This window comes from Psammomys obesus, unplaced genomic scaffold (genome assembly GCF_907164565.1).
Source record: "Psammomys obesus unplaced genomic scaffold, mPsaObe1.curated_primary_1811, whole genome shotgun sequence".
Classification (NCBI taxonomy): Eukaryota; Metazoa; Chordata; class Mammalia; order Rodentia; family Muridae; genus Psammomys; species Psammomys obesus.
The window spans coordinates 19,591,180-19,616,168 of NW_026591598.1; the positions used below are offsets into that span (position 1 = coordinate 19,591,180).

The 24,989-nt window shown below is 52.2% G+C and overlaps 1 protein-coding gene across 2 annotated transcripts in view; it reads right to left on the bottom strand.

Annotated features, from left to right (window-relative positions):
* Positions 1 to 4,544: 4,544 nt before the first annotated feature.
* Kazn (kazrin, periplakin interacting protein) overlaps positions 4,545 to 24,989 on the bottom strand; it is a 912,709-nt gene continuing 892,264 nt past the window's right edge. For both annotated transcript variants that reach the window (XM_055611282.1, XM_055611283.1), the window contains 7 exons: positions 19,359 to 19,564; positions 18,383 to 18,501; positions 13,475 to 13,706; positions 11,418 to 11,519; positions 10,870 to 11,036; positions 8,841 to 8,955; positions 4,545 to 6,984 (listed from right to left, as the gene is read on the bottom strand). In XM_055611282.1, coding sequence (XP_055467257.1) covers positions 6,817 to 6,984; positions 8,841 to 8,955; positions 10,870 to 11,036; positions 11,418 to 11,519; positions 13,475 to 13,706; positions 18,383 to 18,501; positions 19,359 to 19,564 — 1,109 coding nt within the window. In that variant the 3' untranslated portion in view covers positions 4,545 to 6,816. The remainder of the gene's footprint in view (positions 6,985 to 8,840; positions 8,956 to 10,869; positions 11,037 to 11,417; positions 11,520 to 13,474; positions 13,707 to 18,382; positions 18,502 to 19,358; positions 19,565 to 24,989) is intronic.

Genomic DNA, 24,989 nt, shown 5'->3' on the forward strand with positions numbered 1-24,989 from the left:
AAGCCCTAGCTTTGTGGGGTCCTGACTGGGCTCAGAGCCTTGGGTAAGCTGTTTAGCCCTTTGGGGCTTCGGCATCCTTATCTGTAAGACGGAGTTGGTGACAGTCACGGTCGAGTTGAAGTGCAGAGAGCAATGCTGGTTCTTGGCAGGTTGCTTTAGAAACACAAGCTCTTATTGTGGACCTCAGAGAAAAGCTCCCAGCATGAATCCAGATGCCCTGGGTCAGGAAGAAGCCCATGCTCAAGGGAACGGGTAGCCAGCCTCAGAACACCTGTGACTTGAAGGCCAAGGTCAGAATCCTGGACATCAAACCCAGCTGTCTTTTCTCTATGGACACGAGAACCACGGTGAAGCTCTGTGGGATTTACCCAGAAGGCTGCAAAGCCAGACCTGGACTTCCCATCTTCTCGGAGGCAGAGGATGGTGAAGGGAACCCTGAGAGGCCCTGCCTCAGGAACGGGTTGGAGGTGACCTGAGCTGAAAAAGGAAGCAGTGGCCACACAGGCTGAATTAGTGACCCTGTGGCTATGGGGGAGGAGGGAAGTGCTGCCCAGCTCTGTGGAAATCCCCCGAAGCTGATTGCTGCATTCCCACTAGTCTCCTGTGGTTCCTCTGACTTAAACACTTTTGCCAACTGGGAGGAGGGTCACAGCTTTGGTGGCAACTGTCTTTACCTCCTAAGCCATCTCACCAGCCTCTCCTGATGACTCTCCCCTCCCCCCACCACAATGGGACCTTCTACTAGAATGGGATGGGTGAGGATGGGCTTCCGGTTTCCTGATTCACGCAGAAGCCAGAGTCTACATTCTGCCCTCCTTACTAAAGATGAGTGCCCTGCCTTCTGTTGGGGGAACAAAAGATGTTTTTCCACCGAGGGCCACCCTTTGGGTCTGCTGGGAGAGGCAAGAACTTCTAGGGGCTCAGCTGTGGTGGACTTTGCAGGACTGCAGCTCTGGGAGGTGCTGGGGAGGGGTGGGGATCTTCACCTCCAGAGTTGAACGCCGCAGGTAAGGGCCTGGGACTGGTAAGGGTCACGTTCCGCCACCTAGTGGCCCACTCTGGGATTGAATGCTATCGTTGACCTCAGGAAGGTCATCCCAGGGCAGTGGCAAGCCAAGCTCTTGGCTGTGTCCTAGAATCACCCACTCAGTTCCTATTGCAGAAGGAAGTGGGGCCTGAAGTGCGCATGTCAGTCTTCACATAGAGAGCCTACACCCGGCCTCTGCATTCTGTATGGAAATGGAAGTCCTGGAGGCGTGTTGGAGGGGGCAGTGAGGACACGCAGGGTGGCAGCTAAACATCTGGCTACTCACTGCCTTTGGAGTCACAGGCTAAGAGGGACAGGCACCTTGAACAGCAAGAATCAGTCAGTATTTATATGAAAGAATTCAGAAGTGTCTTTCTTACCTGGAGGGAAAGCGATCTTCCAGTCAAGACAGTCCACCTCCACGACGTGGACACAGCTCTTTCCGTGCAGCAGACACTGAAGGGTGTTGCATATGGGTGTGGGGAGACAGTGGCATTGTAGGAGTTGGAAGAAGGGGTGGTATGTGGGTTTTGTTGGAGGAGTATGACTGGGGGGGGGGGGGGTTTGAGGTCTCAAAGCTCAGGACAGTTCACTTCCTGTAGCCTGCGGGTTGGGAGGTAGAACTCCCAGCCCCTTCTCCAGCACCATGTCTGCCTGCACGCCACCAATGTTTCCCCCCATGACGATCATGGACTAAACCCCTGAAACTGTAAGGCAGCCCCAATTTAATGTTCTCCTTTGTAAGAATTGCTGTGGTCGTGGTGTCTCTTCACAGCAATAGAAACCCTGACTAAGGCAGATGGGAACCATTTTCTTCGGGTTCACACTCAGAAGATGACGGACCACTAAACCGCGGTGCTCTTCAGTCAAGTGACTTAAGTACAGGCTGAGTTGTGGGGGGACGGTGATGGGCTAGACCATATACCCTTATAATCTAGACGTTGGCGTCCTGACCCCGGTACCGAAGGCTGTGACCGGATTTGGAGATTAAGGGAAAGCGAGGTTGTTGGTGCGGTGGGCATCTAGTGCAATGTGACTTGTGTGTCTGTAAATGGTGTCATTTCATGAATGACTATGGAGGGATAGCCATGGAGAAGACAAGGAGGGGTTAGAAAACCTACTGGTTGGCAGAGAGCCCTCAGGAGAGACAGCCCTGGCCTGTAGTATATCTTGTTTTCCTGTAGGTCCCCCAAAGTCCAGAGATGGTCACTCTGACTTAGACTGGCTAGGGTTGGTTTCCAATCCACAGCTATGGGGTCAGGCCATGCTCTCAAGAGGAGTGACACTAGGGAACACTCCTGCGTCGGTTTCCAGAGGTGGGGGTGGGGGTCTGGGACCCTCTGGGGGTTCTCAGCCCTGAGAAGGAGGCCTAACAGAGACAGCAATTCACAGCAGCCTGCAGGCACCCTCCCATCTGCTTTAAATCACCCCTAGATGACTTCCGCCCAGCAGTATTACATGCTCCGCAAATAGAACTTGAGATCACATCGTTTGAGGAGTGAGGACAAGGCAGCAGCCTGCCTGTTTGTTACAAATGCGATTGTCTTTCTGAATATTTCTGTCGAGATCGGTTGGCTTCTCCATGGGTAACCTGAGATGTGGAAACTGGCTGTTCCCTGGAACCATGGGATGTTTGGATGTGGCTGGAGAGGCATCTGTCTTGACTGGAAGATTGCTTTCCCTCCAGGTAAGAGAGCTTGGCCCCAGGGAAGAGGAGCCTGTGATATTCAGAGAGGAGGTCAACCTGGCAGTCTACAGAGGTGCCAGGAAGGAATTGAGGACATGGGGACACTAACCCAAAGACTCAGGGTGACCCTCAATGCCATCTGGATAGCTGTGCCATACTGATGCCTTGGGCTCCATCAGCCTGGCTCTTTAGCTTCCTGCCACACCCCAGATTTCTCCAGAGGTGGCCAGATGTCCCTGGGTCAGGGCAATCATTTCTGTCTGAGTTCCAGCCAAGTATAGGTCTGCCTAGCTCATCCCCACAGTAGCCCCCTCTGGTTGGGACTGTTCTCATGTGACAGCTGGGGAAACTGAGGCATGGGTGGCATGGCATGTTAATGTGGGCTTTTTTCCAGGACTGAGTTTTACCCACAGGGTCACAGAGCCCCAGCCTGGGGCCATCTGGCCGCACTGATGTTTACAACACAGTTCTCCAGAGCAGAAGTTTCCTTATTGGCAAATCTGGAAGCTGGGCCCATTTCCTGCCTTCTTCCTAGGACAACGCGGTTCTCAACCTGTGGGTCGTGACCCCTCAGGGGCCAGGTTGAACCACCCTTTCCTAGGGGTCACCGAAGGCCATGGGAAAATACAGATATTTATATTATGATTCATAACAGTGGCAGAGTGACAGTTGTGAAGTAGCAAGGAAAATGGTTTTGTGGTTTTGGGAAGTCACCACGACATGAACTGTAATCAGGGGTCACAGCATTAGGAAGGTTGAGAACCAGTGGCCTAGAAGAAAATTGCTCTGTGAATGACAGGCTTAGAGGGCAAAGACAGCCTGTCAGGGCGTGAACGCCTGGCACAGAACACGGTACTTAAATGGCCTGATTCAGGGAGAACTCAAGAACACTAGGTAACCACTGGGTAACACCACACACCCAGCAAACACTTCTTGTATTAAAACTGAACAAAACCACGCCAGGCATGGTGGCATATGTCTATAATCCCAGCACTTGGGTAGCAGAGAGAGGATTACTGTCAGTGTAGAGGCTAGCCTGGGTTGTAAAATAAGTCCCAGGTCATCCTGGGCTAAATCAAGACCCTGACTCAAATGCAAGCACATAAAGGAAAACGTAGCAGAAGACAAACTTGCCCAGAGTCACCAGGGCCTCAGGAGCAGAGCCCAATGGCAGCAGGTAAACCTTGTTCCCTGTATCTTCTAGCTCTTCGTCTCCTGCCCACTCAGCACCTCCTTTGGAGAGCACATACTCCCTGTCCTTAGTCTCAAGCCAAAGCCTCTGGGAGATGCAGACAGGATGAACGGGGCTACACCGGTGGCTTCTGTTGGGGGCCCTAAGGGTTCTGGGTAGAATCCACAGGCCAGCCCCACCTATGATGACAAGGACTTGGCTAGGAAGGTCCCTCTGTCTGTCCTGATGGTGGTGGCACCTGTGTGGGTCCTTGGACACTTGTGCTGGCTGTCAGATCCACCCATCTACACTCCAAATGACTTTGTTCAGAGTGAAGATGGGGAAGAGCTGCATGGGGTCTTCTGGGACTACAGACACCTCCACGGGGAGTTAGGAGAGTCTCCTCAGGAGATGGTACCCAGAGAGGGACTCCCCAGCAGACCAGAGTGTGCCTGGATCCCGCTCTTAGTTGTCACTGGGAGAGGCGAGTTATATGCTCGAAAGCAGAGACGTGTGCCTGTGTGTGTCTGTGTGTGCCTGTGTGTGCCTGTGTGTGTCTGTGTGTGTCTGTGTGTGTCTGTGTGTCTCTGTGTGTGTCTGTCTATGTGTGTGTACAGACACACACATAAAGGAGAAAGCCAGCTAGAAGAAGGACTGCCTCAAGGCCAAGCATTTATTGTTACTCTGTTAGAATCCCCTCTGGGAAGGTGTGGGACGCTGCTGCTCACGGCTCATTTGCCTTGCATTTACAAACCCTTTCGTGGGTCGGGGACATCATCACCGTCCACACTGGCTTCTCCTAAAGTGAGACCCTGAAGTTGCCACCACCCCGGAGGCACTTTCCCCCCACTGCCTTTGAAGTGGTCCTTGGCTTTCTGGGAGGGGGTATCATGGTCCTGCCAAGGCTGCCTCTTCCCCATGCTCCTGCAGTCCAAAGTCACATCTGCCAGGGCCCCACCCATCTTCAGGACCTCAGTCTTTGGGTGGGGGGTTCCCTGTTCTGAGTGCTCCATGCTTGCCAGGCTTAGGAGAGACCCCTCCCCTCCACTTCACATGACAACCCCTGCCTTCTGTGACTAGGAATCAAGACAGAGAATGCTCTAGAAGTGACGAGTGAGTGTGGATGGAGATTGGCAGAGGAGCCTGGGGTAGAGGCCCACATCTGCCAAGAAGGAGCCTTCTGATGCTGTAGGAATCGCAGCCCTTAGGAAGGCAGTGTGGTGTCTCCCTAGACCTTCCCCATTCACAGAACCAGCATAGCTGGCAGCATTTCCAGAGAGGCCAACGGTATATTCCTGGGTCGAGAAGCTGGGTCACCCTTTAGGGACTTGGTTTGAGAGCGATAGTCAGCTTCAGCCCCCCACCCTCCTGTCCTTGCTGGGATACAGGCTCAGTAGCTTTGGGATTTCAGGGGCTGGGATGCATATTATAAACACTCTCACCCTGCCAGTCTTGATGTCTGCTGTGTGTCCTTCAGAGGCTGACACTGGGACAGAGAGGGTCTCCCCAACCTGGACGGGTGCCTATGGGATCATTAGAGAGATGATGTCTTCAACACTAGGAACTCTCAAGGCTCTCCCAGGGCTTGCTGCGGGCTTTTGTGTGATCTTCACACAAAGGGAAGCTCTTTAAATCACTACAAAAGACTGGCCTTGGTGGCTCGGAGGCTGCCTCTGCCGACTGCTGCGGGCATCTGCACCTTTCTTGGACTCCTGGTGCAAATGTCCTCAGAGAGAGCTGGCATAGAGCACAACTGCCCACCAGCTCTCCCTAGTGTCAATTAGCAAAGTCAGCTTGGACCCTGCACCCAGTAGGACTGCAGGCATTTTTGCAAATGCTCAATATTAAACATTCTTCACGAGCCCTTGCCTATTTCCCCATCCAAAACGGAGCGAACTCACCCAGTGTCTGCAAAAGTTGTGGATGGAAGTTAGATTCAGCCCTCCCCATCCCATCCCTCCAGTCGTTTCCTGAGAAGTTCAAGGCTTCTGACAAGTGTTAGCAAAGGTTAGTCCTCACAGCTCCCCTGAGAGGAACCGGAAGTATTACAGGTAAGACACTGAGGCACAGAGCGCTGAGGTCACTGGGAAGAAGCCACACAGCAACACGGTGGCGGGTCAAAACTCAGACAACCCAGTGGCCTTGTTCTGTGGGATCTGCGCCTCTGTTAGGTCATGGCGCACACCTGTCTCAGCTGACAGGGCTATCACATCAGAGGTTTGCTGGGTTAGTGATAAGCAGTCTCCCATTTTATGCCCACACTTGGAACAGCTATTTGGGACAGAGCTTAGTACTCCTCCTCCTGCTCTTGAAGTCACATTCATGCTAGTGACAGGATGTCTGCCACCGCCGGGGCTGCTGCTGTCAGCTCCTTCCTCTCTGCAGAGAACCCCCTCTTGCTTCCAACATGTCCACCTCATGATGTGTTGCTCTTAAAGCAACAGGGATGCTCATACCATTTCACACCCTTCCAGAGTGAGGGACCAGGTCAGAGTTCAAGTTCTCTGCCCAGTGGGGCTGACGGTTGGCATTCACCACCCGGCTGCTGCTGGCTGGATTTGCAACTGGTTCTCAGTACCCCTGGCTCTGCCCAGGCTGTTCCTCTTGGCAGGGTGTCCCAGAAACTGACACCCCTCCATCCTTCTTGGAAGTTCAGCGACGCTTGTTCTTTGAACAGCAGCTCCAGGGCCACGTGCTGGGTCATGGCTGGGTGACCGTGTCCACAGGGCCTGCCCTCAGAGATACAAGACACCTAGGTGGGCATTCTCTGTCCTTGGTGCCCCCTGGAAATTGTGGTCATCTCTGGGAACTCTGACCTGGCATGGCATGATGTCTGTCCCCGTCCTAGTCATTCTGTACAGTGGGGATGGGCAGCACTGGGCCGTTGGGTTCTTCTTCCTTGTTCTCTTGGAGTTGAGTCACGTGGCTTTCTTACACATTGGTGACCTCCAAGCTGTTGTATCCCTCCAGACGGCACTGCTCGGGCCTGCCTTGGACAAGGTCATCGTCCGCACAGTCCTCGTTCTCAAGAGAGCCGTAGTCATCGTGAAAATCAGGCTCTTTGCTGCTGAAGCCCCTTCCTATCTTCCCCAGGGGCAGCTGAGGAGACAAACCAGAGGACAGAGGGGGAGAGAGATGAACTGGGCGGTGTGGCATCTCCAGCCCAATTGCTGTGTGACCTTCAGCATCTCTCCGAGCCCTCTGTTAGGAGTACCCCTCCTACCGCCCAGACACATGGAAGGAATTTGCAAAAATTCTGTGCTAGAGAGATTCAATTAGTTACCAAGGGTTACTACAGACCAATGACCCTATACTCTCTTCCCTCCCTCCTGTTGATAGTGGGTGGATGGGACAAAGTTTGTGTAAGCATGTATAGGAAGGTCTTACTACATGCTCAATCCAGAAGTAACAGTCTAGTGCCATTTGCTATGGCCACAGGTATGGCTGTACATGGGTGTCAGAGCCCCTGCCTTGTGTTTCTGGCTGTGGGACCTGAGATAAGTCACTGCCCTTCTCTGATGATTTTCTCAGCTACACAATGGGAAAAGTGATATCGCCGTGGGCGGACTGTTGGGGAGAGCAGAAATCTATAGGGCACTGGGGGCTCAGGTGGGGGATGGCCGTGGTTGGGAGACTCAGAGCAGGTGTCCTGTGGGAACTGTCCCCCCACACAGTGGGCTCTTGATGGGGCCGCTGGTTCTGAGTCGATTTCTGTTGCCGCAACACTGAGCGGTCGTGTGGTCCACCCGCCTGTCTTTCTAGAATGGTCCCTACTTGAAAGCCATTCTCCCACAGGGACTTTTCAGACAGGGCTTCCTAATTTCCCCAATGTATGTATATCTAGGTAGCTGTGTGTATCTGTGCAGGGACATGACAAGAAAGAAAAACAATTTTTTTGCATCCCCCTCCCTCCCAACAAATTTTTACTCCTTTGGAATGAAGGTGCTTGCAACTGAATGCAAGCCTTAGAACCTCAAGGGATGTGCCTTTCATCCCTGCACTTGGGAAGCTGGGACCAGAGGATGGTGAGTTTCAGGCCAGATTTGGCTATAAGTGAGATGTATCTCAAAACAAAACAAAACAAACAAACAAACAAAGCAGGAACAGGCTGGCAAGATGGCGTAGTAGGTAAAGGTATCTGACGCCAAGACTGATGCTCCGAGTTCAGTCCCTGGCACCCACATTGGTGGTAGAAGAGATGTGACTCCTCCAAGTTGCCCTGTGACCTCTACATGCATACGGTAGTGCACACACACGTATAATAAAAAAGATTTTTAAAAAACAAACAAGACAGGCAAACAAGGAGGGTTGCTTGGGGTGTAGTCCTGTGCTAGAATGCTCGCCTGGCGCCGGCTCGCAGCGCCACAAAACCGAAACCAAAGCAAAAACTAAGAATAGCCAAGAATGGCCAGCCCAAGATATGGCATCCTCAGAAGCTGGTGGCAACCTGTTCCTGCAGTGCCTCTCCTATGCCCAGCTGAGGTCCATGTGCCACCAAGTGAAAGGGACATGAGGCGGATTACATCTGGACTTTCTGTTGGTCTCTGGCCAGCTACCCCTGTTCTGTGCTGTCCTACTAGGTACGCTAGAGGTCCCTTGCTGGCTACAGAGTTCAGCTGTCCTTGTTCTGTGCTGTCCTATTGGGTACACTATAGGTTCTTTGCTGGCTGTGGAGCTCAGAATCTAAATCGGAGCTTTTCAGGTTTCTATGGCTCTCTGATGCCTCCCAGCAGGCAGCTGTAATTAATGCTCTAAGTCCCCGGAGCTATTTGCTCCAGAAGGCCAGGGTGAGGTATCTTACAATCTGTAGCCACTGTGCCCTAGGCACTGCCTTGTATGGACCCTTGTCACTGGGCATTCTTTTAAGCAAAGGCCCAGATACATGATGGTGACAAAGGAGCCGTCGGTACATCCAGGAGAGGATGGCTGACCCTGAGGACAGAAGGACCACTTACCCGGCCAGCTCTGTACTTGCTGTTGCCGCCACTCTCTTCTTTCCCAGCTCTGGTGATGCTGGGGGCCCTGCCAGGCGGGGTGCCAAAGCGCTCAGACTCCCGGATGCCTGAGGAGCTGAGACATTTTACAGGTTAGGCTCAGTAGAACAGCCTGCCTGCTGCCACTGTCCCCACCCCACACTCTCGTTGCCTAAGAGCACCAGCTGATCCTTCAGAGAGAAGACTGGGGTTTGCTTCCCGTGGTGACTTACGAGTGTCTACATATCTCCAGTTGAGGGGATCTGATGCCCTCTTCTGGCCTCCGTGGGCACCAGGTTGGCGCGTGGTGCACACAAAAGCAGGCAAACTTGTGCACATTAAAAAACAAAACAAAACATAACAATATGAAAGGGCTGTGGCTATAGCTCAGTAATAGAATGCTCTTCTAGAATATGCTGGGCTCTGGGTCCCACTTCCAGCACTGGTTGAAAAGAAACACCAATGAACCTTCCTCATGGTGTGTGTGTGTGTGTGTGTGTGTGGCTGGGAACCCAGCCTGGGATGCTGGCCAAGTTAGAGCCGTGATATTGATCTTAATGACTAGGAATGTTTTCCCAGCTGGCATTTTCTCATTTAACTCACAACATTCTGGGAGGACCACACTGGGGGAACCACAGTGGGGGGATTCAAAGTGTCACCACTACCATCCCCCACCCTGCTTCTCCTTCTCTCTGAAAGCTGAAGGTAGTGACAAGGAAGGAGCGCAGAGGGCAGAGGCCTCATGCAGAACTGCCCCATTCATATCAGTTCTAGGAACTGCCTCAAGCATCTCACCATGAGCCTGGGATAACCGTCTCCTCTGGTGTGTGTGTGGGTGTCTCTCTGCCACTGAGGTCATCTCTAAAGTTCCTTAGGAACTTTTAGGGCTCTGTGCTCCCTTAGCTGACTGAAGCCTGTCCCCTGGGCTCGTGACACTTGACAAAGCTTCCTGAAATGCAGCTCAGGGACCTTGCCTCCCCAGCAGAGTTTGGACGGAGGTGACAGCAATCTTGCAGGCCTTGGATGAAGGCTGCACGACCTCTCTGTCCCTGGCCTAGCAGCCTACAAATGCTGGAGCAAGCTCACTTCCTTCTACTTCTATAGACAGAAATCCTACAGCTTTCAAGCAGCTCCCAGGGACTTGCCACAAGGAGCCACGTGCTCACCCACTAGCCCTAGATAGTCCAGAGACACCTGCTACCCTCGTGGTCAAGGTCTAAGCAGATCAATCAATGTCTACTGATGCCCTCCAGGGCTCTGAGTATTTTAAGCCTGTTGCAATGTGTAGCTAGGAAAAAGGAGGTGATTCTAAGAAGAAAAGCCTTCCTTCCTTCTTCAGGAAGAAATAGAAAGTCTAGGGCTGCAGAGATGGCTCAGGGGTTAAGAGCACCCCATCAGGTGGCTTCCAAGCATGTGCACCTCCAGCTCCAAGGGATCCAAAATCCTGTCTGTGCTCCTGGATACCTGCACTCACATGCGCGCGCGCGCGCGCGCACACACACACACACACACACACACACACACACACACACACTATCAAAAACAATAAAAATCTTTAAAAATGAGATATAAAGTCTAGATAAATCTCTTGCAAGCAGAGAATAGCGGACACCTGCCCTATAACCCCTCCCAGGAAACAGAAGAGGAGGGAACCCCTTCCCCTCTTCACCCTGACAGGCCAGGACTGCACTGATACCAAAACCAGACAGAAGGGCACAAGCAGGAAGACTACAGGTCAGGTGTGGTGGCACACACCTGCAGTTTGAGCGCTTGGGGAGGGGGAGGCAGGAGGATGCATGACTCAAGGCCAGTTTGGGCTACGTAATGAGACCATGTCTCAAAGGGCAGCAGCAATAACCTGCTCCCCTTACATCCCCAGCATGGTGCAAGGATGGGCACTCAGCCAGTCAAGGACCAGGGCTGTGACAGTACCATCTGCTTCTTCAGCCCGCGCCCTTCTGCCGGTCGCCCGTGTCCTCCGCCCGGGCCCTGCATGCCGCGGCCCACTCACTTGGCTGGATGGAAGATGGTGCTCATCTCCTCTGCCAGGTGCCTCCTGAGGATGTGCTTCCCGCTGGGGATGCCCAGCGCGGTGGCCATGGCCTCCGCATTGAATGTGGGCTCCAGCACCAGCACGGCGCCGTGGACACCGCTGTTGGTCAGGTTGTCTGCGTACTCCTGAGGGCAGAAAGGTGAGGTTGTGTGCTCTCAGGGACCATCAGAGCTAAGGAGGGATGTGAGCCAACAGCAAGGGTTTCACCTGTGGGGGCAACTGATTGGAGAGCGGTGGGGATCTGTTCCCCATCCTCGGAGCTGCGAACACAGGGGTCTTGTCACTGACACTTGCTGGACCCTGGCAGGAGCCATAGGTATTCGTGGAGAAAATACTGCTAAGACTTGCCCCAGTGATGGGAGCTTTCAATGCGGGGTCCTTCACAGAAAGTTTGCCAGGCTGGGTGATGGTATCCCCTACCCTATATCAAAGTGGGCGTTGATTTGCATGCCATTTGCATAGGCTAGGGAACCACCCCCGAAGCCCCCTCTGCTATCACCCCTCACCTTCAGGTCAATGTCTCGCACCCACTTGAGCACTCGCTGGTTGGTCCAGACCACAGGGTCTGTGTTCTGCGTTTCACAGCGGGCTCGGCGCTCCTGGAGGACCTGGGGGATAGGAAGCAGTTGAGGGGATGAGGGGCACGTGGAGGTCACAGGCGGAAGGAAGTTCATGGTGTTAGCGGGACTTCAGGGTGTTGCTGGGATGAGGGCCCCCACAGCTGCCTGAGCCACACCACCTGGGTTTCGAGAAACAGAAGGAGCCACCTCCTAGGGTGCATGGAAATCGGGTGTGGAGGCAGGAGAGGGACCCACACTCCGCCTATGCTGTGGTGTCCCAGGTCTGCTGTGGCCCCGGGTCTGCAGCATCTCCACCCCAGCAATGGGAGCAGGTGCTCAGTGGGCATTTGTGGAGGCCCTGCCCGAGGCTCTCGGGGTCTGAGCATCCTGGTTTAAAATACGTCCTGTGGATGGATCAGCTTGCTGCCCTTTCCCAGGTTGCCCTGGGGGACTGACTCCCAGACCAAGCTCGCCTGCACAGAGATACCCTCTGTGGTGGTTTGGATGAGAACGGCCCCCAGGGGCTCATGTATTTGAATGTCTGGTTCCCATCGGGTGGGACTGTTTAGGAAGGATTAGTAGTATGTCCTTGTTGGAGGAGGTGTATTCTGGGGGTGGGCTTTGAGGTTTCAAGAGGCCAATGCCATTCCCAGTCTCCCCACCTCTGCTTGTGGAGCAGATGAAAGCTCTGAGCTACTGCTCCAGCCCCATGCCTGCTGCCATGCTTCCTGCTGTGATGGAAAGGAACTGACCCTCTGAAACCATAAGCCAGCCCCCAACTGGATGCTTTCTTTTATAAGTTGCCGTGGTCATGGTGTCTCTTTACAGCAACATGACAGTGTCTAAGACACACTCTCTCTCTCTCTCTCTCTCTCTCTCTCTCTCTCTCTCTCTCTTTTAAGACACCCTCTCTTAAAGTGAAGGCTGGAGGAAGGTTACTTGCTTAAGGTCAGAAAACACAGCACATTTTACTCACAAGTCTAGTCCTTTTCTAGAGAAGCTGCTAGAAAAGGAAGTTAGACAGCTAATGTGTCTGAAGGAAGGGAGGCACCAACCCCTCTACCAGCTCTGTGCTCTTGTACCCCCTCAAAGTAGTCTCCAATCAGGTCCTAAAGCTAAGGTCACCATAGTGTTCACGGGGGAAATTTTTTTTTTTGCACCTAGAAATCATCACAAATTTAAGATAAAAGGAACGAAAGCAAAAAGGAAGAATTTTGGCACCTTAAGGTTTATAATAACCATCTTTTTAGGTAGAAGGCCAGAATGAAGTAGACAAATGTGCCATTTCAAATGTTTCAGTTGCACTTTAATGATGTATTTTATGCAGATTTGTTTTCTCAGTTACACTGTTAGCTGAATCACCAGATGTTTTTAATAAAGAACTATACAAGTATATGCTAACTATATGAGCATTTGTCCACTCTATGAAATACTGAGTGTTCCGTGTGCAGCTCACAGTTAGGCCAGAGGGCAGTGGCTGCTGCTGCCCTGTGACCGCAAGCCAGCCTGTGTGTCTGCTGGTTTTTAATTACCTTGTAACAGGAAGGCAAATGAATAACGTTCATTACTCTAGCTTATAAAGTGATCTAGCTGATATTTCTCAAATCTAAAAAACTAACTTGTTTCTAGAAGAAGGGGGGAGAGAGAAAGAGGTAGTTGGATGAAGGGATAGGTGGATGGATGGATGGATGGATGGATGGATGGATGGATGGATGGATGGATGGATGGATAGGTGGATAGATAGAGAGTAGATTGACAGAGGGTGGGTATATAGATGGGTGGGTCGGTGGGTGGAGGGGCGGATGGGTAAATAGATGGATAAATGGGTAGATATGTGGGTAGGTGGGTGGATTGATGGATGGATGCATAAGTGAATGGATGGAGGGAGCAGTGGGTGGGTGGGTGGATGGTTGGACAGAAATTGGATGTGGAGAAGAGTGGTGGGAAAGGCCTGCCCCTATCCCACCCCGCCCTGCCCCCGCCCCGCCCCTTTTGGTCCTCACCTCCCTGCTGAAGTTCACTTGGTACAGCAGCTCAATCCCCAGCAAGATGCTGACTTGGTGGAACTTCTTAGACACGTTCAGGTGCTTCTCCAGGTCCCGCTTCATTAGTGAGTTCAGCATCCTCCCATCGACCAGGTGGTTCTGGAAGGCCTGGGAATACTGGGACAGGCCGAGGTCATTCAGCCATGCCTTGGCCACCCAGTGATGGTCCAGGTCGGCAGCTTTGGACAGGCTGAGAAGGAGACAGCCAGAGAGAGGTGGGAGTGTAGAAAGTGTCAGAGGCTGGGGCAGGTGGAAATGGGATCAGAGATGAGCAGAGGGGACAAAAGACAGGAAAAGGAGTAGACAAGTAAGCCACAGAGACCAATGGGGAATGGAGTGGAGTAGAGGTGGTGGAAGGAAACAATGAAAGGATCAGAGATGTGGGGGAGAGAGAGAGACTGAGACAAAGATAGAAACTCAGACACACACAGGAAGACAAATTTGACTAAGACAAAGACAGATTCAGGCAGAGACAGACAGACGGATGGACAGATGGACAGACAGATGCATTGACAGACATACACACACACTCTGGAAGAGGTGGGTGGGAAGGGAGAGAGTAAGGTAGAGAGACAGACAGACCCAAAGGACAGCAAAGGCTCACAGGAACAACAGGAGCACCCATAGAGCACACTCAGACTAAAACTGAAAGGGGCAGTGTCAGGAACAGGGACACATACTGGGACACATGACCATCTCTGTCCCCTGCCCGCCTGCCACCCTTTGGTCCCATTTCCTGTTGGTGGGGGATGAGAAAAGGTTACAGCCTTCATGGATGTGCCAGGTGTCTTCTGTCCCTAAAGAGGGCTGCGGCTCAGCCCTTCCCTCGTCGGCTCATCTCTGAGTTGAGCAACCCAGATTACCCTTCTCCCCAGGATGCTCTCGCTACCTCATTGCTATACCTCAGACTTTTGCACAAGACAGAACCTCAGGAACACACATTATAGATACGCAGAAAGGCTTTAGAAGATTATTTACTATAAATGAATGTGTATGTGCTGGTGTGAGTTTATGCACATTATCGGCATGCAGATCTCCTCAGAGGCCGGAGGGTGTTGGTGTGTATTACAGAAAGGCTTTGCTAACGGATAGGACATTCTGGGCTAAAGTGCTCCCTAGTTGTCATTCCCCTCACGGCCACATGGTGACAGCCTCACAGAAGGAATGAGGTCTTTTGCACTATAGCTGCAAAAGGGCGCTGAAAAATAACCCAGTGCTGACTAGTGGGAGCCGGGGGTGGACACAACGGGAGCACTCGGTACAAGAGAGCACAACTGACTCACAGGGGGACCCTGCCTTCTCTTTGGGGCAGCCGGAAATAGGTGACATGTTCCATCCTATGTCTAGAGGCTTTCCTCCCCTTCCTTCACCTCCACACTTGCCGGGCCTCTTCTGAACCTGCACTCAAGGTGCTGACAGGGCTCTTTCCTACTTTCCCCCAGGGGCCCTCTCTCCTGATCTGCTTACGGTTGTCCCCTCCTTCAGCCTGGCTGGTTAGTGCCTTCAAAGCACTCAGTGTACAGAGCATTTAAGCACAAAGAGACTTATCCCCTGGTTTACTGTCCCCAACTTAGGGTCCAGGACTGGTGGTCAGGAGCAGGGCCGTGTTCACTGACGAGGTGACTGTGGGGCTGGTCCACAGATGTGCACTAACTACTTGTCGGCAGAATGTCTGCATGGGTTCCCGGCTCCCTCTCCCTTCCCCTGCCCCAACCTCCTGGAACCACTTGGCTGTTTCTTGAAGGACAGGACCTTGGCCTGTTGTCCACCATTCCTTCTTTATTGTCTCCTGCAGACTCCACTGGGCTGTCTGGTCTCCCAGGCACTTTTCAGGAATTCTCCCTGGACCAAGATCCGTTGTCTTGCCTAGACTCCCAGGTCCCCATGTGTGCACCTGGCATGTTGGGGTTATCTGCATCTTGCATGCCAACCCCCTTGCTAGGACCGTGTAGCTCACTCAGCCCACCAAGCTGAGTGAATGCTGCCCATCCTGTTTCATAACTGCTTAGATAATAGATGACGGGCTAGAGGAGGGGACTGGGCCCCAGACCGCCCTGATGCAGCTAGAATATTCCATCCCAGAATAATCTTCCTTCTGGCGTGATGGTTTCAGTGGGGAGCCTTCTCACTCTCCAGGGCTGGCCCCGCTTATCACAGGGGGCCCTTGCCCAGGCCCTGGCCTGATGCTTATGGCATCAAGGGGAGTGTGCCCCCGAACTTCTGAAATCAGTGGTGCCACATGGTTGGTGGTGGTCAGGAGGCAGACCTGGCCTGGCTTCCTCAGCAGTGGCTCACTGTAACCAGCACTCTCCCTCTATGAAAAGTTCCCAAAGAACGTGCAGCTGACCTTCAAAACTCCTCTCTGCGTTGGAAGCTTGTTCACACTCATCCAGCTGCTACTCAGAGCCTAAGTCTGGCTTCAAAGGGAATCCAGACACCGTGTCAACCAACAGTTGTCAGTACCTCTTCTTCAGGGAAAGCTAGGCCCAACCCCGATGTCTGAGGGTGGGCATGTCTTGCAGAGACGATAAAACCACACAGAGACTGTTCTGGGTCTAGGTCCTTGCAACTCTAGGGCTCAGTTTCCTCTGTAAAACGGAGCCAGCCACACTTGCCTCATGGAGTGGTGGGGACTGAAGGGAATGGAGAATGGAAAGCCTTAACCCAGCCCTCTAGCTAACAGTAGGACACGACACTGTTTCTAACACACTGACACCACAGGTATGAAAAGACAGTGGCATTGGGGCCAGCTCGGACATGGTGCGTCTTTTTGCATGCTCTCTGTCTGCTCTTCACCTCTAAGATGGGGGTTGTTATGTCTGTCTGTGGCATGGGAGAAATGGGTAAGTGGAACTGTGTTCATAAAAAGACGGGTGAAGGGTTGGCAAAAAGGAATAGTTGAGCACAGAGAGGCCATGGCCGTCGTCACAGCTGGAAGAGTTTGAGACAACTCACCTAGGGCTCTGACCCCAGAGCCCGTGGCTGAGCCAGAGGACTGGAAATGAGATGTTATGTGATCTTGCACAGTTCATTTGGGGAAGGAAGGCATCAAAACTTGTACTAGATTGCACTCAATTAACTTTTGTTTCATTATTTCCTTGTTAATTCACAGATAAGGAAACCAAGTCCCAGAAAAGGCAAAGTTACCTGGCATGTTAGAGAAGACTTGATTTCCACAGAGGATTGGAATCTCACAGTAAAGTCTCTCGCCACAGGACCTAGGCTGTCTAATGTGGGGACTGCATGTCCCCTGGGACCATCCTGCTTCAACTCTCCCCTGCACATGTGGCTGTACCTTTGAGCCACATCTTTCTGAACTCCTGGTGGATCTCAGGCTCAGCTCCTGTCATGGACTAGTGTTTGTCCCCTACATCCTCGTGTCTATGTGATGGCATCTGAAGTGGGGCTATGGGAGGCTTTATGGTGGGGCTTCATTATTCTCCCCCACCCCGTTTGAGGACCCTGCGAGAAGGCTGCCATCTACAACCAGGAGGGGCACCGCTGCTGGAGCCTGGCCACACTGGCACCTTGCTCCCTTCCACTTGTTGCCTTCAGAACTGGGAGGTAACTAGATGCCTGATGTTTTCGCTACCCAGCAGTAGCATTTTGCTAGGGTAACCCAAGCTGATGAGGACAGCCATGCTTTGGGGGCAGTGGCAGCCACTTGGACAGTGACGGGGACTCCCTGAACTTTTGAGAGCTGAAGCCGGCAGCCCCACATGCTTGAGGCACACAGGCAGTGTGGAAGAACCCTCTAGAATGTGAGCAAAAGGGAGCATCTAGCTCCAGCAGGCGGGAGATTCGAGGACCTGGAGGGGGCAGGGACTAGAGGATGGATATGGTCAGGAGGTGGCTGGGGAGGTGATTCCTGAGCCCTCTGGAGGGAAGGCTCAGCAGGGCTGAAGGGGTGCCTCCTGGCTCCATCCTATCAGCTCTCCCCTTCTAGCCTGACACCTCTGCTGCTGGCTCTAAGCCTCCAGCCTTCTGGCCCCTCCTCAGTAATCCACCATGCCACCTTGGCATGGCACCAGGGCCCCTCTCCTGTTACGTATAGATGGAATCGGCCTGCTTCTTCCCCCACCCGAGCCCCTTCTTCCTTAATCCACAGAGCAGCTTCTGCAGACAGCAGCACACACCACCAGGTTTGATTAATTAACTGTACAGGAACGATGGGAAACCATCGAAGGAGATAATTATGCAAAACAGACCGTGTCAGGTTTACAAAACTGGGCCCTCCCGGTTGGAGCACCAAGGACTGGGTGTTGGGCGGGGCTTCCCTTTTCATCAAAGCTGCTCAAATGATGGACACCCCTCCCCCTTGGGGATCAAGAGAAAAGTGGAAAAGAAGTGAGGTTCGGTAGAGGGATATGGGGGGGCAGGTGCTTCAACATGGACATCCCTTGGAGGGAAGGGCTGCCAGCCATCACCAGGTCCACCTGCTAAGAGAGGCTTGAACCACTTGGCTCCTCTCCCCTGTAGGAGACTTCCATAAGACTCCAATTCCTTCGTCTTCTTCCTCCTCTCCCACCCCCATTTGCTTCTACTTCTGTCTTTCCCCCTGCTCCATTCCTCATTTCCTCACTCTGGGATGGACAGAACTGAGCTTTGAGCAGGTAAGGCAGACACGTTGGCTGTGTGTGGCCTGGTCCCTGCGACCTGGGCAGGTGGAAGAGTGCTGGGAGCCACCCACTCTCCCCACTCCCACTCTGGGGTGGAGGTATGTCACCAATGTTCTAGGCGTGCATGCCTTCCCTTGTATGTTCGTTTTCTAGAGTGAGAGGCATCCTTGCACCATCTTTGCTGAGCCCCAGATCTCAAAACCTGGCGTGGCTCAGTGTCTCACTCTCCCCAGGTTTCATGGCTCACCTGCGGCCCGCCTCGGCATCACGGTAGTCCTCGATGGCCAGGCGGAGCTTGCGCCTGTGCAAGGAGCTGCACACACCCAGGCCCAGCTCCAGGTCCTCATCACTCAGGCTGAGAAGCACCTGCATTCAGGAGGTAAGAGATGGGGTGAAGAGTAGAGAGAGCCGGGCCTTGGCACCTGGAGTGCCAGGCCCTCTTGCTGCTGCTGGGGCCAATAGAGAAGGGACGGGCCTGAGGGAATGGGGCTCTTTGTCTGCATTCCCCCTCTTAGCCCATCTCCCTAGACAGGGCACCAGGGTATCTCTGCAGCCTTTGATGGTTGAAAACTCCCAGTAACGCCTATCCCTAGGGAGTGGTGGCACATGCCTTTAATCCCAGCACTTGGGAGGCCGATCAGGAGGATCTCTGCGTTCAAGACCAAGCCTGGTCTACAGAGTTTCGAGATAGCTGGGGCTACCCAGAGAAATACTGTCTCAAAAACCAAAAGATAAAAATAGATAAATAAAAAGCCTGTTTCTCGGAGCCATAGGATGCCTAGTGTGGAGTGTCATGTCTTGCTTCAGCTGTCTCCTGATGCCTGGCTGTGTCTTTGTGTTGATCCTTGCTGGGCTCCTGGAGGTCCTGGCTTCCGCTACTGTTACCGACCACTGTTTGGGTGGAGTACTGTTTGGACCAAGAAGGGTCGGGCCACCACATGGGCTAAAGAACTGCCCAATCCAGCCCTGTCCTTCTGCCGGCTAAGGAAGGTTGGTCTCCCTCTGAGGTTGGTCCTAGTTTGCATGACTCCAAAGTGCTGTGTTCCTTCCTAGGAAGACGGGTTTTCGGGGGGTGAGGGGAGGGAACCCTAAACCTTCAGTAGGTTGGCAACCTTCTAGATTATACCCCCTCTTTTCCCCAGGGTCGAATGAAGACTAGTCAAGTGTGGGAGGGGTGGCATTCCTGGGAGGGCTCAGGGGCACCGGGGGCCCGAGCTGCCTACCTTCCCACTCTTGACGTTCTCCGCACAGGCCTTGACGTACATGGGCATGGCCATCACCACCTCCAGCCAGGCCTGCACTGTGCCGGCCTTCCAGTGGGACATGGGCGTGGTCCTCACCAGCTCCACATGCTGTAGGCGGTCCATCTGCTCCTCTCCCTCAGACAGGCTGAGGCTGTGCCGTGTGGGGCTGCACTGGCTGTCAGAGTCTGCAAACACACAAGCGTACAGAGGAGCTGTGGGGAGGAGCCGAGTTCTGGGTGGGGGTGGGGGCGACTCCAAGGCACAAAATCAAAGCAGCTCTCCTGGTAGCTTGCCCACGCTCTAGCGGTTATGGCCTCACGTCCACGCACACACAAGAAACACAGATAGAGCTTGGAGGTCATTGAAGAAGAGGGAGAAAGAAAGTTGGTAGGGGGATGTGGTGTGCGGGGGTGGGGAGGACCCAGGGAGAGCTGAATGGGGAGGGGTGGGGATGATTAGGGGGCAGAGCTAAGAAATCGTTAAAGGATAAATAAAAACAAATCAAATTGGCTCTGGTTGGCCACCCATCCACCATAACGAAGTCCTCTCTGCCTCCCCAACTGAGGAAGAAACTTGATCTTCCAGAAGGGAATAAACCTGACACAAACTCGAAAATCTCTCAATGCCATCCCTAGACAGCAGCTGTGAGTGTTCGGTTAAACAGTCTCCAGGAGATACAAGCGCCCCCACTCCCAGACCCGCATGCGCGGCTCTTGCTGCTAGGTGCTTTGGCACAGACGCTGTGACCGCCATTGTTCCTTCTTAGCAGAGAATTCCAGGGCCGCTTTGGACAGGACAGTAGGCTTTGGACAGGACGGTAGGCACGGCCCTAGCTTACTTCGCTCTGCACAGGCTGAGGGCAGGGGTAGGAGGCGAAGGGGCAGCAGGGCTGTTTCCAGTTTTATTTCGTTATAGATACAGAGTGGTAACAAGCACTTCTGACCAACCAGGGGATTTCTTTTCTCTGGACAGATGGGGCCCGGCTCCATCCTTTAACACACAGAAACCTGTCCCTGGAGTAGCTTGACAGACAGAAGGATATGACCCCCCGACAGCACTGTTGCAAACGCAAGGAGTTGAGCTTGATTCCCCGAAGCCACATGAAAAGAAAAAGTAGATGGGGCTGGTCAGATGGCCCAGTGAGTGGAGACGCTTGCTGTGCAAGCATTTGTTCAACTCACAAAGAAGTGGAAGGAGAGAACTGACCCCACAGTTATAGCCTGTCTCTGTCACTTCATGCACATTGCGACACACACACACACTAATCCTAATTATGGATAAAGATGAGCATGTCCATCCATCCTCGCAATGCCCCCTGTGGAAAGCAGAGACAGGTGGATCCTGGGCTTCCTGACCAAGCAGCCCAGCTACAGTCCAGCCCAGTGAGAGATCCTTTCCCAAAAAACACAGGTGGATGGCTCCTGACGCAGGGAAGATGAAGTAGTTTTCTGGTTTCCATGGTTATATGCACACACAGACACACGCACCTACACCCACCCATACACATACACACACATGCACACATATGTGTCAATGCACCTGAATGTGCATGTGGATCTGCATATATGCACATGTATGAACACACACAATATATATGAGATGTGTAACTTTAAACTGTACATGGTGGAGCAGGCCTGTGAGCCTAGTTCAGGGAGATCAGGAGTTCCGTATGCATACATAGATGTGTGTGTGTCTGGGTTTACACACACACACACACACACACGCACACACACACACACACACTACAACATGGGTAAATGTTAAAATTCTTTATCCATGGAAGAAGATGAATCTGGGATATTTGCATATGTGTAAAGACAAAGCTGTGCATAAAACACACTATTCTGTGATGTGAAATATTGGTTTTGTGGGTGTGTGCATGTGAGTGCAGTGCCTGGGGAGGCCAGAAGAGGGCGTCATATCCCCTGGAGCTGTGAGCCACCCAGTGTGGGTGCTCAGAATCAAACCCAGATCCTCTGTAGGAGCACCCAGTGTTCCAAACCAAGGAGCCATCTCTCCAGTCTGATGGTTCAGGATTTTCTTGAGGATGTCATGCTAGTACTCAAAAAAAAATTTTTTTTTTTTTTTTATTTTGGAGCTTTTTTACATTTTGGATGTTTGGACTACAGTGATCCACTGGGGCACTGCACAGGACAGGACCTATTACTGACATAGTTAAAAATGGGAGGTGATTTGTAGATTTAGTATTGAATCAAAACTCAGGATATGGCCCATGCTGTCCTCTGCCACCACGCCTTGGTGTTGGGCAGACTCCCCGAAGCCTCAGTTTCTCCATGTATTAATGTCTATAATGATGCTATCTGTCTCCTAGGTGGGCAGGAACCTTTCCTCTCAGACTGGGCTGATGTGGTAGGTTCTCCCCCAGGGACGACTGACACTGGTGGCCAGGGCCTTTCCCTGGGACCTGGGCACGTGTGGGACACACTTAGAATTCAGCCCGTGCCCTGGTGCCTTTGTGTTTGCGTGTGGCCATGTACACCTGTGTGTGCATGATCATGTATGCACATGTGTGTGTTGTATGTGTGCATGTGTGTGTGCGAGCACATGTGTAGGAGCTGATCTGCCCTCACACCTCCAGTTGCTTACGGAACACAGGGTTGTGGAGTGAGTGTCACAGGCTGTGCAGGCTCCCACCACCGACTCACACACTCAGGTTTAGGTAAGCCTCGGTTTCCCCACTTCCCACCTTCCACCTCAGGGCTGAACTGCAGAGTGGAGGGAAGGTGTCTTCAGGGCCATAGAGCATCCACTGAACTGTCGTCCCCCAAATGCTGGCCTGATGGATCCGTTTCTATGTCTGGGCTCCCATCCATCTGGGTTTGTTTTCCTTCCTCAGTCCTGAGAGTAGGAGCTGAAGTCAGGGGATCAAGGATGCGAGGTTTGGGGCTTTTGTTATCACCATCAACATACATGTGCACACCATCAATACACACACACACACACACACACACACACACACACACACACACACACACACCTCACAAGATACTAAGAATACTAAGGATACTGATCACAGCTTTGCTGCAGAGGCTGCTCAGCAGGCCACACACCCGTAGAGGCCACTGGGTGCCAAGCACAGGCATTGTGCCGGGCTGCATTCAACCCCTTGCTTGGCTTTCTGAAAAGCATGTGTATGACTCGCCCGTAGCCCTGTCCCCTGAACGCTTGAGGCTCTGGGTTCCGTCCCCAGCTGAGAGGAACGAAAGAAAAAGTCCTGGTCTACTACTTCTTTTGCTGAACCACAGTCTTGGCATTGGCTTCCTCACCTCTCTGTCTGAGTTTGCTCATCCTGAGGACTGTGTATCTTTGACAAAGATCATCTGGCCCACGCATGGTCCACTGCACAAAGCCCTTGGGAGAAAGGCCTGGCTTGGAGGTTCAAGCTCAACACAGAAGCTTTGATCTTCAATGCCTCATTCCACCCCTCCTCTTCTGGGTTGGAAGCTTCGCTGTCAGGGTCACTGGTTTTCATGTAATTGTCATCGGAGTGTGGTCCCTGAGACATGGACTTCAGCATCACCCAATAACAGGCTAGAGACGAAAGCTCTAGGACCTCACGTCTCCCTGGCTCCGAGTCTATTTTCTGACTACCCAAGGGAGTGATTGAATATCTCCTTTGGTTCAAAGTGTTTGGGAGGAGAGTGGTGAGCTCTTAAAACTTGTTTGTCTGAAGAAAGCCTGCATCTAACTCGCAAGAGGGCACAGTGCAGGGTTTCTGACACTTTGTCGCTGTACCCTGGAGACGTGGCTCCTTTAACCTCCCATTCTCCTGTTTGGCAAGAGGGGTCAGGGCAGTCTGGTTGGCTTCTGCTGGTTGCTTTTAAAGGTTCTCACTGTCTTCTATGTGTCTCAGTTTCAATGCAATGAGGCTAGAGGTGACACCTCCCACCCTCTGCCCTCCCATGATGCACCTGTGGAGGTCAGAAAACAACCCTGGGTGCCCGAATTCGCCTTGCACCTTGTTAGAGTCCCTGCTGTCTACTCTAGTTCACCACTGTGTAGTCCAGGAGAGCTGGGCCATGGGCTTCTGGGGTTCTCCTGTTTCTGCCTTCCATCTCACCTTGGGAGTGCTGGCATGACAGACATCTGCCATCCTGACTGGCTTCATGTGGATTCTGGGAATCTGTGCTCAGTCCTTCAGGTTCATTATGAGTTTTACTGAGCCCACTCCCCAGCCCCGGCTTTCTTTAATTTCTTAATCATTCTGCTTTCTGAGTCAATGGGTTCCCATTTGGCATAGTCTCAAGCTCATCTCTTAATGTTACCTCTGCTCCACTCTCACGGTTCCCGCCTTCTGGATTTTGGTGAGGTGGAAATTAGGCTTTTAAATTCTCTTCCCCCCCCCCTTTTTTTAACTTAGCACAGTTAGCAGAGTGTGTGTGAGTATGAAAATGTGATAGGGTTGGCTACCCAGCATTCCACCACGAACATTTGAAATTCGGCTAGTGCAGCTGAGAAAATGAGTTTTCATTCTATTTTAATTTTAATTAAATAACTAATTCAAACTTAAATATTATTGTGTGGCTAGTGGCTGCTGCATTAGAACAAATAGCTGGCATTTTCCCATCATTTTTTTTTTTTTTTTTTATCTCTGTATTTCCTACCCCCTATCAGGGAGTGACTTAAAAAAAAATTTTTTTTAAGACAGGGTTTCTCTGTGTAGCCCTGGCTGTCCTGGACTCACAGAGCTCTGCCTGCCTCTGCCTCCCTGAGTAATTACAGGCATGTGCCAGTGTGCCTGGTCAGGAAGTGACTTTTAAGGCATAGCCCAGATTAGTCTACAACTCATAATCATCCTGCTTCTGCCTCTTCAGCAAATCCTACAGACTTAGCTGCTTATCTCTCTGCGTTGCATTCTTGGGAGGTCATTTCCTTAGAACTGTTTTTCGTTTTACAAATTCTCTCTTTAGCTATCTAATCTGCAGTTTAGCTGTTTGTTCATTTTTGGCGTCAGAAACTGCATTATTCCTGAAATGCTCGAAGTTTGTCTTCTATCCTAGCTCAGGCGGATATCTTCCCGTGTCATGCATCCTGTCCTGGGATTGGCCTGTTGTGGGGCTCTTCATCTGTCCTGCCATGAAATGATGTCTTTGGTCAGTTTACTTGATTTTCCTGAGATAGTGGCTGGCCTCAAACCCAGTATGCAGCTAAGTGTGACCTTAAACCTTGAATCCTCCTGCCTCCACCTTCCCAGTGCTCAGATGTCAGGCGTGGTTTATACAGTGCTGGAGATTGAGTCAGAGCCCTGTGCACGCTAAGAGGCATCCTGCCAACTAAACAACATTCTGGCTTCAGTCTTCTTACTTTTTATGATCTGGGCTGATTCATGGTGAGACCCAACATGTGTGCTTATTACCGGAGAACACTGGGGAGGGTTAGAGAAACTGCAAGGGATGGCATGCTTGGTGCTCAGGGTGCAGCAAACTGCTCTGAGGCTGGGGAATTGCTGTTGGCTTTTTTTTCGGAGTTAGAAAGCCAGGAACCCTGCTGTAAATGAGAATGAGAGACAGAGACAGGCAGGCAGACAGACAGACAGCAGACACACACACACACACACACACACACACACACACACACACACACACACAC